We start from the raw sequence: 14,982 nt of genomic DNA on the forward strand, positions 1-14,982 counted from the left end.
GTTTGTGATCATTATCATTTCAGGCTTAGTTGGAGACATCAGCAGAATCCAGATATTGGTGAACGAGTGTGTGTGTGATGGATTTAAGGGAAGACTAGTGTAACAATGCTTAAGCTTCATAGATGGAACACCAGATTAGTCCTTGATGCCTTAACCTGCATGTTGCCATGGAAACATGGGGGTTTTCTCTCCCCATGCGTCACCTGCAGCTTCATTTTTTTTTTTTTTTTTTGCAGTTCATGTAGAAAACGTGTGAAGAGGTGAAAGCGGATGTCCTCAAGCCACGTTGTGTCATAATTTACATGAATTTGATGAACGATGCTTCAATTCACTCGTGACGCTTCCCTTCCTGCTGCATGACGATGTAGAACAGCAATTCCCAACCAAGAGTACTGAAGAAGGTTCCGGGGAGTACTTGGAAAGATTGTGATGTTGCTTTGTAAAACCTGTAAAAAAGAAAGTTAAGAAAAAAAATTAAGGCTGTCAAAATGTTAAAATAATTAATTGCTATTATTTTTAGTGAATGCCTTAACACATTCAGTTTTTTTTAAGAAATACAAAACGAGCTAAATGGAAAAATGTTCAATTACTTTTAAATATTGTAAGAAATTTCAGGGTCATGACTTTTTAAAAAGAGGTTTAGTTCCCATTTGATTATGGCATTGTAATGATTGTATTTTGCCATATAAATAACTTTTTACCTGTTTTCTTTCTTTCTTTCTTTTTTTAACAAAGTGAAATATCGTGTTGATTATAGTTCATACATTAACCCACTTTACTGTTTTACTCCCAAGGGTCCTTAAGTGTGTATCCCCTAGTACAAGGTTCCCAGTTTATTTCGAATCTGACATAACTGTAAAATGACTCGTGGTTTCAGTGAAGGAGTCAGTTGTGAACCATTTTGGTTTATTTGTGAATAAAAGCCTAAATTCAATCTCCTCATCATATAAAGTGATCGTGTCTTATCAGAAACTAAACTAAATCGCTCAATTCGATTAGTTTCACGATCTCTTTATGAACTTTTTGAAGCGTCAAAGTGGTAGTTACAAAGCTATCAATGGAGGGACAGAAAGCTCTCAGTATTGAGGGCGAGTAATTTTCATATTTGGGTGAACTGACCCTTTAAAATAACTTTTTTTCTTATTGTGAAGGTCATGTCGTGTCGCATCCAATGTAGTGCGACATGTAACGCTCAACCCCAGTGCGTTAGACACGACTACAACACAATCGTACATTAGTAATATTTTCACTGAAGGGTTTATAAAAATAGCTTTTTCAGACTGCTGGAATGGCAAAAAGACAATCAGCATCACTGATTATAATGGGTACTATTGTCTTTTTTCAGCATCGTGCCACTCTCGTGCGGCTTAAACACGGTGTAAGACTGTAGAGCATCAGGACCTGGACCCAGACTGTCATGTCTGGTGCCTGCAACACACACAGTATCTCTTGCAGACCTGATGCAGCATTTTTTTTGCCATGGTGTTAATGGCAAATCTTACCCTTAAGGGCCGCTCAAAGGGAAACTAGTACCTCAGTGCCTCCTGCCGCTTAATGAACTGTAGCCTCCAGCTATGCGCGTGTGTTTTTTATGTGGCTTTGTTTGTGCCCAGAGGTGGAACACCAGACGCCTCCACTGCAGTGAAAATGAAACTGCTCAGCACTGAAACCGTGACCCACTCCAGAAAAACCGGATCGATGGAGTGCAGAGCAGATCTCTGCCAGCTTCACCCTGCTGGCTCCGCATTGCTAAGCCTCACGCTCTCATCCTCGGAACCCTGTCACTGAAATATTGGCACTTACTCCAACACTGCATGCTGCTCAACCCCAGTGCGTTAGACCTGACTACAACACAATCATACATTAGTGATATTATCACTGGAGGGTTCATAAAAATTGCTTTTTCAGACTGCTGGAATGGCAACAAGACAATATCATTTCTTTCCTCACAGCATCTGGTAGTGAGATTAAAGATTAATGTCTGCCTGGGCATTCTCAAGAGTGCTCTTGCATATGCCTGATTCAAATGCTAAATGACCACTGTGGTGATTAAATTACTCATCATATTACTGGGTCTTCACTGGCATTGGTTTCAAGGCTATTTCTTGTCAATTTTAAAACTGACGAAAGTAACCTGGCTGAGAAAATTGCGTCTGCATCTGTATTGTTTGTTGTCAAGTTCCCCTGGCTGGGTACCAAAATAAACCAAGGACAGCAAGTAAAAGATGGCTGGGAAGGCAAAGGGGATGCTACAAAGAATGGAAGCCAAATGCAAATGGTAATTGCAGAAAACTGCTCAACAGCAAGATACTTGAACTTCTGCCATCAGCTTCTATCGACTGAAATTGTACACCAACTCCTTGGGAAAAGAACTTCGAGTGAGGAACTCAAACCAAAATAATCCTTCACTCTACAACAACAGCAACTGTAGGCTGCTGGTAAGAGAATCTCACTGAACATCAGAAAGAAAAAGCACTAGTTGTTTTGGAAATAACTTGAAAGAAAACTATAACTTTTAGAGATACCGCTGTGCCTAATATTTTATCTAGGTTGAGGCATATATATGCAATATTGTTCAAAGATTTGGGTCAGTAAGATTTTTAAACTTATAAGCTCTATTAAGATTTATAAGCGCTTTTATTCAGCAAGGATGGATGATGGTAAAGACATTTATGATGTTACAAAAGATTTCAATTTCAAATAATCATTGTTCTTTTGAACTTTCTATTCATCAATGAATGATGAATAAATGTATCAGGATTTACAAAGAAAATAAGCAGCACAATCATTTTTTTATTCGGTACTTTGTAATGATATGGATTTTCTGTCCAAATATCTTGAATTTTGGTTTTCTGTCCATATATAGTAGCACTATTTTAAGTGCTTCACATAGGAGGTTGTAAACAACTCCACATTCCTCCACCTTACAAGAATTACCCAAATATACCAGTGATGACCTGCTTTATTGTGACTGACAGACTGTACCCTTCACCAGTATGTGTAAGAAAGTTGCTGTATATGGGCATCCAGGGATTTATTACGACAAAACGGTCACATCGTATTCGGCAGACCTCATAAAACCCTGATTCACAGGTCATATGATATTGTATAACACTAATACCTATGTTTATATGGCTATTCTGTGTCAGCAGTCCCTGGTAGTGGGGCAGAGCTGTGACAGGCACCGAATAAAACACAAACAAACACAGCTCAGGCCAAGCCTGGCCAGCAGAGTACTCCGTCTCCCCTTGTTCCCAGGAGGACCAAGAATGCTGAGTAAGCTCCGTGTGGGGGGGTGTATGAGTAGAAACACTGCAGTGCTGCAAGGAAAGACTTTCAACCCCGAAAACAAGGCATATAATTTCAGATAAAGCAAAACTAAGTCTTAGCACAGCACTACATGACCAGATTAACAAAAGTAAAACACAGATTATTGGTTTAAAAAAAAGTTTGGAATAATTCCTTTTTTTAAAGTCTCTTATGTTTACCAATGCTGCATTTATTTGATTAAAAAAAAATACAGTAAAAAACAGTAATATTGTGAAATATTATTAGAGTTTAAAAGACCTGTTTTCTATTTGATTATATTTAAAAAATATGATTTATTCCTGTGATGGCAAAACTGAAGTTTCAGCATCATTACTGTAGTCTTCAGTGTCACATGATCGTGAAATTCATTTTAATATGCTGATTTGCTGCTCAATTATTATCGGTGCTAAATTATTAATTAGGGTTCTAGGATTTTAGGATTCTTTGAATAGAAAATTTGAAAGAACAGCATTAAATATTAAATAAAATGTTTTTATAATGTTACTTTTGATCAATTTACTGCCCCCTTGCTGAATTAAAAGTATTCATTTCTTTAAAAAAAGAAAGAAAGTGTACTTACCCTACATTTTTTAATGGTAGTTTATCATGGTTTCCACAAAAATATGAAGCAGCACAACGGATTTCAACATGGATAATAATAAGAAACGTTTCTTGAGCACCAAATCAGCATATCAGAATGATTTCTGAAGGATCATTTGACACTGAAGACTGGAGTAATGATGCTGAAAATTCAGCTTTAGCGCAGAAATAACTTGGATTTTAAAATATATTAAAATAGACAACAGTTCTTTTAAATTGTAATAATATTTCAATGTATTTTTGATCAAATGAAAGCAGCTTTGGTCAGCATAAGACACGCACAAAAAACATAAAAAAAAATGTAATTATGACAAATCCTATTAAATACAACAATGAACAAAGTATTAAGATAAGAAAAACAAGTGAGATTACTCGACATGCACGCATAAAAACTAAATTTGCATGTGCGTGTGCTCATCACTCTTGAAAGATCTAGTTTACACTGAAGCCAAGAGCATTGATTTTATAAAACATTCACTCCTCTATTTCCATCCCTCCATCCCTGACTCACCCCACACAGCTCTGTCGTTACCCACATCTACAGGGATGAATGTCACCGACGAGTTCACACTCAAACTATCGCTTTCATTCGCCCTGTCCTTCTCTCTCTCTGATGCACTAACTCTCCGAGCTGCCCCATATCTCTCTCTGCCACTCTCATGTTTGCTCTTTTGTTGTCTAGCATCTCTTTCTCAGCTTCTGAAACAAACGTAGTAAAAAAAAAAGAGACTATTTATAAATGCATGCACGTAAAAAAATCCATATATGTCTCTCCAATGCTAGTTACAGTATCTGATAATTAACAAATTCTCCATAATCTTATTGGATATCACATGTATATGTAAAAACCTCATAGCTTCAGTAAAGCATTGATTTATTGCTGTTGGTTTTAACCATTTATTTTGTTATGTAACCATGCCCAACAGATCTTGAAGGCATAGCAATCCTAATGATCGAATTCGGTGGTAAATGCTGGTATCAGCAGACGTGTGCATTTAATCAGATCCATGTCGTACAAACAAAACACACCGTATCTTTGTTTTTCAGACGCCACTATTGACATTTTAAACAGATTTTACCCTGTGGTTACAGTAAAACATTGTGACGTTGATTTGATGTGGCTATTTATTTCTTTAATGCTGTAAGAATCCATTTCACTCACTATTGGTACATTTCTACTGGTTTATAAACTAACAGAATACATCACGGACTAAATCAGAGAGATGGTTTATATGGAAAGAGACTTAAAATGGCAGCTAAGATACATAATATATGCAATCCATACCTGCACATTTTGAATGACCCTCATCCACGTTATTTTAACTGAGATCAAATTACAACTCTGAATAATCACAATAGTTTTGAATATTATTTTGCAGCACTGTGCTGAGCTGTAACACATAACAAGGATCTCACAACAACAGCCATCCAAAATAGACACTATTCGTATGTGAACACTATTGCGCCATCTGTTGGCCAAACAGAGGAACCGTCCAATAAAAAGGACAGCCGGCGAGTGGCGCATTTCCTTATACCAAAAAGAATCTAGAATCTACTCTGAAACCACTGCCGTCTCAGTAACCTGTAAAGTGCAGAAAATAAGAACAGCTTTTATTGGAAGTCATTCTACTAGTCACAGTTTCGATTACACATTTCCACTATGAATATATCAGACATGGTTAATCAGCAGATAATGTATTCTTGTTAAAGCATGTGGATAGAATAGCTTGTTTTTTTTCTGAGATAAACAACATGAGGGGTTTTGCGCAGCGCTGCCTGTGGTGAAAGGCCTGAACTCAGCACGCCCGACAGACGCTGAGACATGGAGGAGACAAACTGCATGCCAGCACGTAGGCAGCAGCTCTCATCTCCTGCCTCTCCTAAACGCATAATCAATCTTACTTAACGCACCTACTCCCTCTCGGAGGCGACAGAGAAACAGCCGTGAGACATGCAGTATTAATCCCTAAACTACAGCTTAAAACACACTGTATGTTAGAATGGTACCAAAACTAGAGTGCTGATGCCCATGCAAAGTTTGACGCTATGATGCCAAAGCATTTTGGAAGGTTGTCAGGACATTGCTATCAGGTTGCTAAGATAGATGACCCCCAAGTCTCTATGATATTCTGGGGCCAGATTAACAAAACAATTAGTTTGCTCTTAAGACAAAACTGAATTCCTTAAAAGAATGTTCTTAGGATAAGTTAGGTTAACATCCAACTTGACTTAAATCCCCTAAGGTAAGATGTTTAATGAATTTATTGAGCATTTCAACATAACACTAGCTACTTGTAATACATATTACTATTACTAGGGATGTGCATGAGTACACTGAAGTGAAACACATTATTATGTGTGAAGTGACTTTTTGGTAATCAAGTAACAATCAGTAACAACTCAACTGAAACAGGGACTTCTTTTTTAATTTTATAATTACAACATCATTTTCAACAGCATTCAGCACAAAATAAATATATAATACATGGCACATTAAAAAACTGCAACGGCAAGTGCTGAGCTCCCATTTTAAGCCAGTTGTGACAAAGATGTGTGTAATATTAATCAATTTGCAGGCACTACAAAAAGATTAGTTGATTTGCAAGTCTTTGGCAAGAACCGGCATACAATCAGATAACAACGGATAACACCACACAATGCCTGTCATGTTCTTCTTAAGTAAAAAATAAGATGTTCTAAAGACATTTTTAAATATCTTTTATCTTAAGCAATTTCTTGCCGCCTTCAAGAAGATTGTCATGAGTCCAGCCCCTGGTCTCTAGATGGGACAGGGATTATCTACAATCTACGGATTATCTACAATAACATTTATATACGATTAGTTATTTTGTCCATTTTATTGTCTGCCAGGTAGAAATTGTTTGTCTGCTCACTTAAAATTAAAAGGACATGCCAAAGATTATTATCCCTTCTGTTATTATCAGTACTGTTTTGATCTAAGACATGTTTTTACCTTTCAGTCGGTAAATTCAAACTCCACGGACTTCTTCTGAATGTTTTTATTGAATGGCATCTTGAAGTCATCAAAGTCCACCTCAAAACTGAAACGCTGCCTCCTCCTTGCCTTCTTCTCCATCAGCTCGCTTGTGGTCAGCTGATTTTTCCACGTCTACAACAAATAGCAGGAAAAACAAATATCATAATCCACTGAAACTAAATGTGCTAATCTTTTGGCCACATGACATCTCATCCTTTCTTAAACTAGAAGTTTGTACGCACATATTTATGTGTAAAACATATATTTTTTCATATATTATATTCTAAATTTAAGATAACATAAGAAACTCTTTTCTTTTAAATCACAATCTTGGTGCTCTTATAAACAGCATATGTTTTGAATCATTTAAATAATAATTAATTAATTAATTAATTAACAAATTCTTGTATTTCAGAGTAACAAAAATAGGTTCTGCATACAAAGCATCTGAAAATGTGTAGTTTTGGCCAATATAAAACATGTATGTTTCAAATGTTTTTTGAGAATGGCATGGCTTTAGCATGGCTTTACTTATAGTCCCCCTGTGGTGAAAACCAAGCTTTTAATGTTGTTTGTCTATGTGGTAGTGTTGTCAAAAGTACCAACTTCAGTCTATCAGCAGATCCCTAATATATCCGCTGATAGACGTCTGCTTTCAAACACTCCTGTGTGTCTCTGTGTAAGCGCATGTGAAGACAACATGTTTTTGAAGCGTTGATCATTATAGCCAATCACAGACATATACGTTGAGCGCGTGAACACAATGGCCAATCAGCGGTGTTTAAGAATCTGTTCACCAATGCTGGGAAATGCTGGTATCGTCACATTTAAAAAAATTCAAGTCGGTACTTTTGGCAACACTACTATGTGGTGATTTTAATATGCTGTAAGACAAACCATGTGTAAATTCATAAGTCAACACCATTGCTGAGTATTTTCCCCTTAAAACTGCAGTGAACCAAAGACGCAGTTTGGAATCGCTGGTGTTTCTGATGTCACAAACTACCTTGTAACCAATCACGTCAACGTGTGATTGTCAACGAGTGAATCTCTGAGCTGGTGTGAGTTGAGGCGGGGCTAATTTGCATATTCATAGAACCGCGTATACTAAATGAGGCAAAGGGTGTAGAGTTACATTCAAACTATTTTAAGGCATGAAGAATTTTCTTCAAGGAAAAAAAAGTTTAAATATGTAATTATGGTGTTAATTACTTTTAAGGGATTTTTAAGGGATACAATTGACTACAGGGGGACAGGAGATCTTGCTTCATGTGCTTTAATGCAAAATGTGAGCGTGAGGAAACATCTGCTAAGAAGAATGTATCCTTACTGTGAGTACAGCCCTTATATGGAGACATATCTATGAAGAATAATCCAGATTAATGAACGTAGAATGAGAGTAAGAGTAAGAGCAAATGCATGTGCGCACACACCTGTTTTTGCATGAAAAAACACTTGTTATTAGTACATGAGGCCCACTGTGCTGCTCACACAGGCCTAGCTTACATTTCTCTCTGTGCATACACCTTTGTGTGGTGTCCAGCTTACCGTTCTTGGCACAAAACTGATGTCCAATTTGTTGAGCTTGCCGCTGGTGATCTGAGTGCTGTGCACGATAACACTGTCTTTCTTCATTGCTTTCTTGACTGCTGAGTTTGAGGAGGCTGTGGGAGTGGGAACGGTGCCCTGCTGAGAAGATAAAGCGCTAACACCGTAATCAAGACACAGTGGACGTGATGACACATTGACAATGGTGTGACTTTCAACAAAGGTTCAGCGGGGTTTCCCTGAGCACACTAACAGAGTCACAAAGCCGCCAGTGCCTTGTTGGGGGGTAATATGACACGTCTGGACTCATTTACTTACTCTTTGCTTGGGTTTTCATTTTCATGTTTATGGCCAGATGGTTTTGATCACAGCTTAGATTTGAAATGACACAGCAATTTTAATATGAATAGTAATTCTGACAAATACATAGTGATTTTATTTCTACATAAGGATAAATACTGATATTGCAGTCTATAACCCCCTATTAGGGGACACTTCTGGTTGCAGAATAAATTAGTCACGGATTTAAAAAATGTGAATTGCACATCTGAAAGCGTTTGCTATTGTGTGATGCTGCATCTGCGCCATTGGTCAAGTCAAGTCAAGTCAAGTCACAATTATTTATATAGCACTTTATACAATACAGATTGTTTTAAAGCAGCTTCACATTGATTCAATGCAAACAGGAAACAGTTATTATCTTTAAAGTATATTAAAAAGGAAAAAATATTGATCCCTAGTCTCAGACAATTCTTACATTATTCAAACAAATACTATATTTTGATTTCACGGTGACTTTAAATGAAGGTAGGCGTGTACAGTAGATATGCTAAATCACATACAGTACGCTTGCTCTACCTTTTCTTTTGTAGAGCTAGGGGTTGAGGCCGGCGTTGGTTTGCGGTGGACTTTGACTGGCTGTGGCTTCTTGTTGTCCTTAGGTCTGGGTAGCGTATTAATCTTAGCCTGGATCAAATCCACCACTCTGAAGTCTGCATAAGCGTGGGCAACGTCCAAGCAATTTTGCTCTGCAATTAAAAGATTGAAAGTTCCTGACTCAAATGACAGCAGTTGATAAATCTCAGAGATTTAATGCACTGTAAATCTGGGTGTTCATAAGAGCGCTCCAGCAAAGATGAGGTGGGCATTGTGGGAATGACGTAGAAACAGTCTGCACTGGTTGCGAATGGTTATGAATTTGTTTCAATATATTTATGTTCCATCAGATGTAGTTGTAAAATAACTGTCCTTCTTAGAAAGTGGACTGTACCTGTCTTATTTACTGCATTGATCTTTGCCCCAGCTTTGATGAGGTACTCCACACAGGACGGCCTACAGCTCTCGATGGCTCTCATTAGGGGAGTGGCTCCATTGAGAGTGGGCGGGTCCACAGAAGCTCCCGCCTCCAGCAGCAACTGTATAATGTCCAGCTGTCCTGCATGACAGGCATGGTGCAAAGGAGTCCAGTTGAACTGATCACTTGCATTCATGTCAGCCCTGTAATGAGATTATCATTTGGGTATCATTTTTTTTATATATATAATATACATATGCCAATCTAAATATACTTTCATTTATTCCTTAAAGGGATAGTCCACCCAAAAAAATCTGTCATTTACTCACCCTCATTTATTCCAAACCTGTATGACTTTCTTTCTTCTGTTGAACATGAAAGAAGATATTTTGAAGAATGTTGGTAACCAACAGTTTCTGTTCCCATTGACTTCCAATGTATTTTTTGTCCATAAAATGGAAAACAAATGGGAAACAAAACTGTTTGTTTACCAACATGCTCCAAAGTATCTTTTTTATGTTCTGCAGAAAAGGAAATGCAAACAGGTTTGGAATGACATGAGGGTGAATTATGGTTCATTTTTTGGTGGACTACTGTATCCTTTTAAGTCAACACTTAGAAGTTCATAAGTCTTACCCATTATCAAGAAGGAACTTTGCCACTTCAAAGTTCCCACTTGAACATGCAGCCATGAGTGGTGTCTTGTAGAACCGATCTTTCACATCTACTGGAACCTTTTGGATGAGTGCTAACCTAAGAGACTCAATATCTCCTGTTTTAGCACAGTAGTTCATGTTTATGTATATCTTTTCGGGCTCATCGATGTACCACGTTGTATCATCTTCGATAGGATGTGCTGGTCGATGGTCCCGGTCATATCTGTGGGTATCTGTAAAATGCTGGTAGCTTTCAATCATAAAATGCGGTGGCCCACCATCATCACGGCGATGCAAGAGATCAGGTGGGACAGTGCAGATGGGCATGGGTAGATTGAACTTATTCTTTTTGGTCTTCCCTGACTTGGTTGCTTTCTTCTTCTTAGGCCCATAAGATGCCATAACATATATCTTTGGAAGATATTTGAGACCTCTTAGAAAGTCATTTATATTTATGAAGCCCTCTCTTCTCTTATCGAGAGCAAGCAGAAGAGTATGAATTTGGTTCTCATCTAGAGGAGCGTGAAGTTCCTGAAGAACAGACACAAACGTCACCCTGGACACCACCTCTATTCCCATGATGCCATCTGATGCAGACTCGAAAGCACTTCTTAGCGCATTCTCGTTTTCATGAGACCAGTCGTGAAGTGTCAGAGCCCATGGTTCATTTGTGCCGCCCATCCCTTTTGAGAACTTTCCATGTAGTCGTTCAGCCTTCTTAAGCTCTTTTACAGTGGCTTTGTGGCCACAGTCCTTAGCAATCTGACGAGGAAGCAGACCTTCTTGGTTCTTCAATTTAGGATTGCATCCTGAAGTAGGAATAAAGGTGTGAAATATCATATAATAAAGTTCAGCATGTTCCACATCAAGAAGCATGATTGCTTTTATAGTAGGGCTGCATGATTTGGGGAAAAAAATTGTGGTTGCAATTTTAAATGTTTTTTTTTTTAGGGCTGCACAATTTATTATAATTATTACTAAATGAAAATATGAAACTATATGAAATATTGCTATTATAATTCTATTGTAATATTTCAAAAATAATATATAATAATAATAATAACAAATATATTTTATAGTACAACTGTAGAATTACAGAACTAATATTTATGGCTGTCTTAATTTCTTCATTTTCAAACATTAAACCACCAGGCTTTTAATTAGGAAGAAAACAGCAGGGGGACTTTTAAACATTTATTGCGAAACGTGCCAGTCTGAGACACTAAAAAACACTGGATCATGAGCTGCTCATACACAAAACCACACAGTGCCTCGCTTCACTCAGAAACATGATCTGCATATTTATTACTTTAAATCATAGCCTTTGTGCCTGTTAATATGGCTAATCCATATCACGATTGTAGGGCGGTATGTTTTTTTTTATGTTTTTTTATCCAGTCTTTCTCTCAGGAAAACAGAGCAAAAGATTTCTATCCAATCAAGTTGAATGAAAGGAAAATAAACATTCCTTATGAATTAAAGGAATCAATAAAGAAAATATGGAAAATAATCACAAAATGCAATGAATTATAAGCAGCCTTCTCCCCTGGTTTAATGATTTTGTCTCATAGTTTTGACTTAGAATGAATTGATTTACCTCTTTGAGCTAGAAACCTGCAGCAATCTGTGTAGCCACCAGAGGCAGCAAAGTGTAGCGGTGTATCCCCCTCTGTTGTTACCGCTCCAAAATCTGCTGCATATGCAGACAGCACCTTAATGATCTGGAAATAGCATAACTAGAATTAAAAGCAGTGATCATAATCACTGGGAGAAATACATAGGCTTACATCCGTTTTATCACTTTTTATATAATAGAAGAATACAACAATTGAAACTCACTTCAAAGAAGCCTTTTTCCGCCGCAAAGTGAGCTGAGTGGAATCGCTTTTTATCCAGAGCATTGACGTTTCCTCCTTTCTTGAGGATGGCTCTCACTAGATCTATTGCTCCCGCTCTGGTGGCCTCCATCAGAGCTGTCAAACCGGTTTTCTGGGATAACATACACACAAAATCGATCTAGCCACACCAGTCAACAGAGCTAGGAGGCCTACATGTTATTCTGTGTAGTCAGTGTAATACCTTTGTGTATGAACAAATGGTTTGGTATTTAAATTACATGCCTGCGATATCAGAAGGTTGGTTTGTTTGAATCCAGCTCAGGGAAAGAGGATTCAAATATCATTATCAATTACACAACATTTGCATACTTGATTTGTGGCATTGGGGTCTGCTCCTCTCTCTAGGATACTGAGACACATTCCCTCACAGTCCTGAGCTTGCTCGCAGGCCAGCAGGAACACTGGCATCCCAGTTTCTGAAACATTGTTGACATCTGCATTGCCTTTTAGGGCCACCTGGAGGCAGCGCATGTGCCTTTTGGTGGGGTGGATGCAGTAGAAGAGCAAGCCTGGGAGAGAAGCCAGAGTAAGGATTACTCAGATCGGTTTACACACTAACTGGTCGTGCCCTGATCTGTAATTAGATAGACTGCATACAGTAAATCTCCATAACTGGCATGATGATGCCAGCCATTGATGATCTCTGTCGACTATGTGGCTGCTGTCAAATTGTCTTATGAAGAATTATTTCTTGTGGGGTAAGCGTCATTAATATCTAACCCTTGAGAGAAAGTCAGCTGTTGTATATTGATAAATAAAATGATTTTGTATTCACCGATAAAGTTTATACAGTACTTTGATGTTCTCTAATTATTTACCCTGCCACTGACCAAAGCTTTTAAAAGTTGCGTGCATATTTTTTGTAATGGATAAAAAGTAGCAGTTAATATATAACTACATTATAAAATAACATAATTAAAAGTTACCTTTCCCATCTTTGTCGACAAGTTTCATGTCTGCATTCTTCTTGGCCAGTAGAGACACAATACCATCATATCCGAGCTCTGCGGCCAGCATCAGCGGTGTCCGCCCCCTCCTGTCCTGCACATCTGGTCGGGCACCCTGAGCCACGAGGAACTCCAGCATGTCGGGATTGTTGGCCACTGATACCAGGTGCAGGACGCCGTACCCCTCGCGTGGCTCGGCGAGATTGATGAGGTCATCAACACCCATGCTGATTAATTTCTCTATGTAAGGCTTTTCTCCATCCTGGACGCACTGAAGCAGCCGGTAGATCTGCAAAACTTCAAGCCTTCCCTTGGCCGGGTTGCATGACATTTTGAACCTGAAAATATTATATGTATGGTATGGTAGCATTTGCATATTTTTGATTAGTTTTGATCTATTTGAATGTGTAACTTAAATGAATGCATACATTTTTATCAAAGTGCAATAAAACATGTAAGAATTTGATCGAGTAGTCTATTAAATACTTTTTCATATTTACTTTTTATTTAACATAAACTTACATGTTTTGGCATCCAATACAATAGATTTGTTTGAAAATATTGATTTATAAAGAAAACAGATGTGTTTCTAATTCTGAGTATGTGAATTGTTGTGTAGTCCACAGGTAGTGTACACAGGAATTTACTTAGAATCTATTTAAAGTACAGTTAAAGGTCAAAAATTACCTAAATAGGAACATGGTAGTATAAAGTGCAACAAATGATATATAAATAGTAAACTATAAGAATAATAAGTTCACTTAAAGATAACTTACAAGTATACTTGCAGTATAAAACTACTAGTAGGCTAGTTTACTGAGAGTTTACTTCAAAGTGTACTTTTATAAACTAAAAAGTGTTAGACTAGTAAACTATCACTATACCTATGAGTTCACTTGTAGTATAGTTGCAGTACAAACGAAAAAACTTAATTTTTAAACTAGTTGTGTACTTAGTTTACGTTAATAGTGTCACACTTAAAGTATACATAAAATATAAAATACTTTCATACACTAAAAAGTGGGCCAATTTAGTGCCAAGTAGTTTTGAAATAGTACACTTACAAGTATAATTCTAGTACACTGATAATAGTATACTTAAAATATATTTGAACTTTTAGGCCTACTTAATAAAATGAACTTGAAGTATACTTGTTTGAGTATACACAGTCAAGGCGTTATGAAATGCCAAAAGTGATGACAAAAACTAAAAGTTTCATATGATAACTTGCCATTTCACAGACCAAAACACAACTACTGCTACCCAAGTGTAGTAGGCCCTTTAACTGTATTTAGCCTACATGCTTTTTAATAATACACACTTCTATTTTTTTTTATATACAACTCATATTGCACCATGAATATTCAGTAAAAACGATTGTAATTTTTCCAATTTTACATCTTATATTTTGGGACCAAAATATATTTCCCCCTACTTTGCACCTTAGTTTTAATTAAAGTTTTTTAAGGTTAGCAACCATATAACTTAGCCTGTGTATATCGGATCCACAAGTTTTACAAGACTATATTTAACGTCAAACAACTGCTAGATTCCCTTACCTGTAGTCGATGTTTAAAATCAACAGTATAATGTTAAAGTTAAATGTCACATTGTTTCCAGGCGCTTCGATCTGTGCTCGCTGTGTGTCTCTATGGCAACAGCACGCCGTGGCTCGTGAACTCTCGAAAAGCTTCTTCAAGAAGTAACGTTAGCCTAAATTCCTCCTCATTGT

At 37.4% G+C, this 14,982-nt stretch overlaps 1 protein-coding gene across 1 annotated transcript; it reads right to left on the bottom strand.

The window, feature by feature from the left end:
- Nucleotides 1–232: 232 nt before the first annotated feature.
- On the bottom strand, nt 233–14,904 carry ankef1a (ankyrin repeat and EF-hand domain containing 1a). Its single transcript, XM_084432457.1, has 11 exons — nt 14,810–14,904; nt 13,230–13,588; nt 12,613–12,812; nt 12,245–12,394; nt 12,003–12,126; nt 10,386–11,214; nt 9,726–9,952; nt 9,314–9,483; nt 8,456–8,596; nt 6,884–7,039; nt 233–446 (listed from the first exon to the last, which is right to left on the bottom strand). Exons 2-10 carry the CDS (start codon nt 13,579–13,581, stop codon nt 6,887–6,889), a joined length of 2,346 nt encoding a protein of 781 aa, XP_084288583.1. The 5' UTR covers nt 13,582–13,588; nt 14,810–14,904; the 3' UTR covers nt 233–446; nt 6,884–6,886.
- Nucleotides 14,905–14,982: the final 78 nt, after the last annotated feature.

This window comes from Rutilus rutilus (genome assembly GCF_951802725.1).
Source record: "Rutilus rutilus genome assembly, chromosome: 15".
Classification (NCBI taxonomy): Eukaryota; Metazoa; Chordata; class Actinopteri; order Cypriniformes; family Leuciscidae; genus Rutilus; species Rutilus rutilus.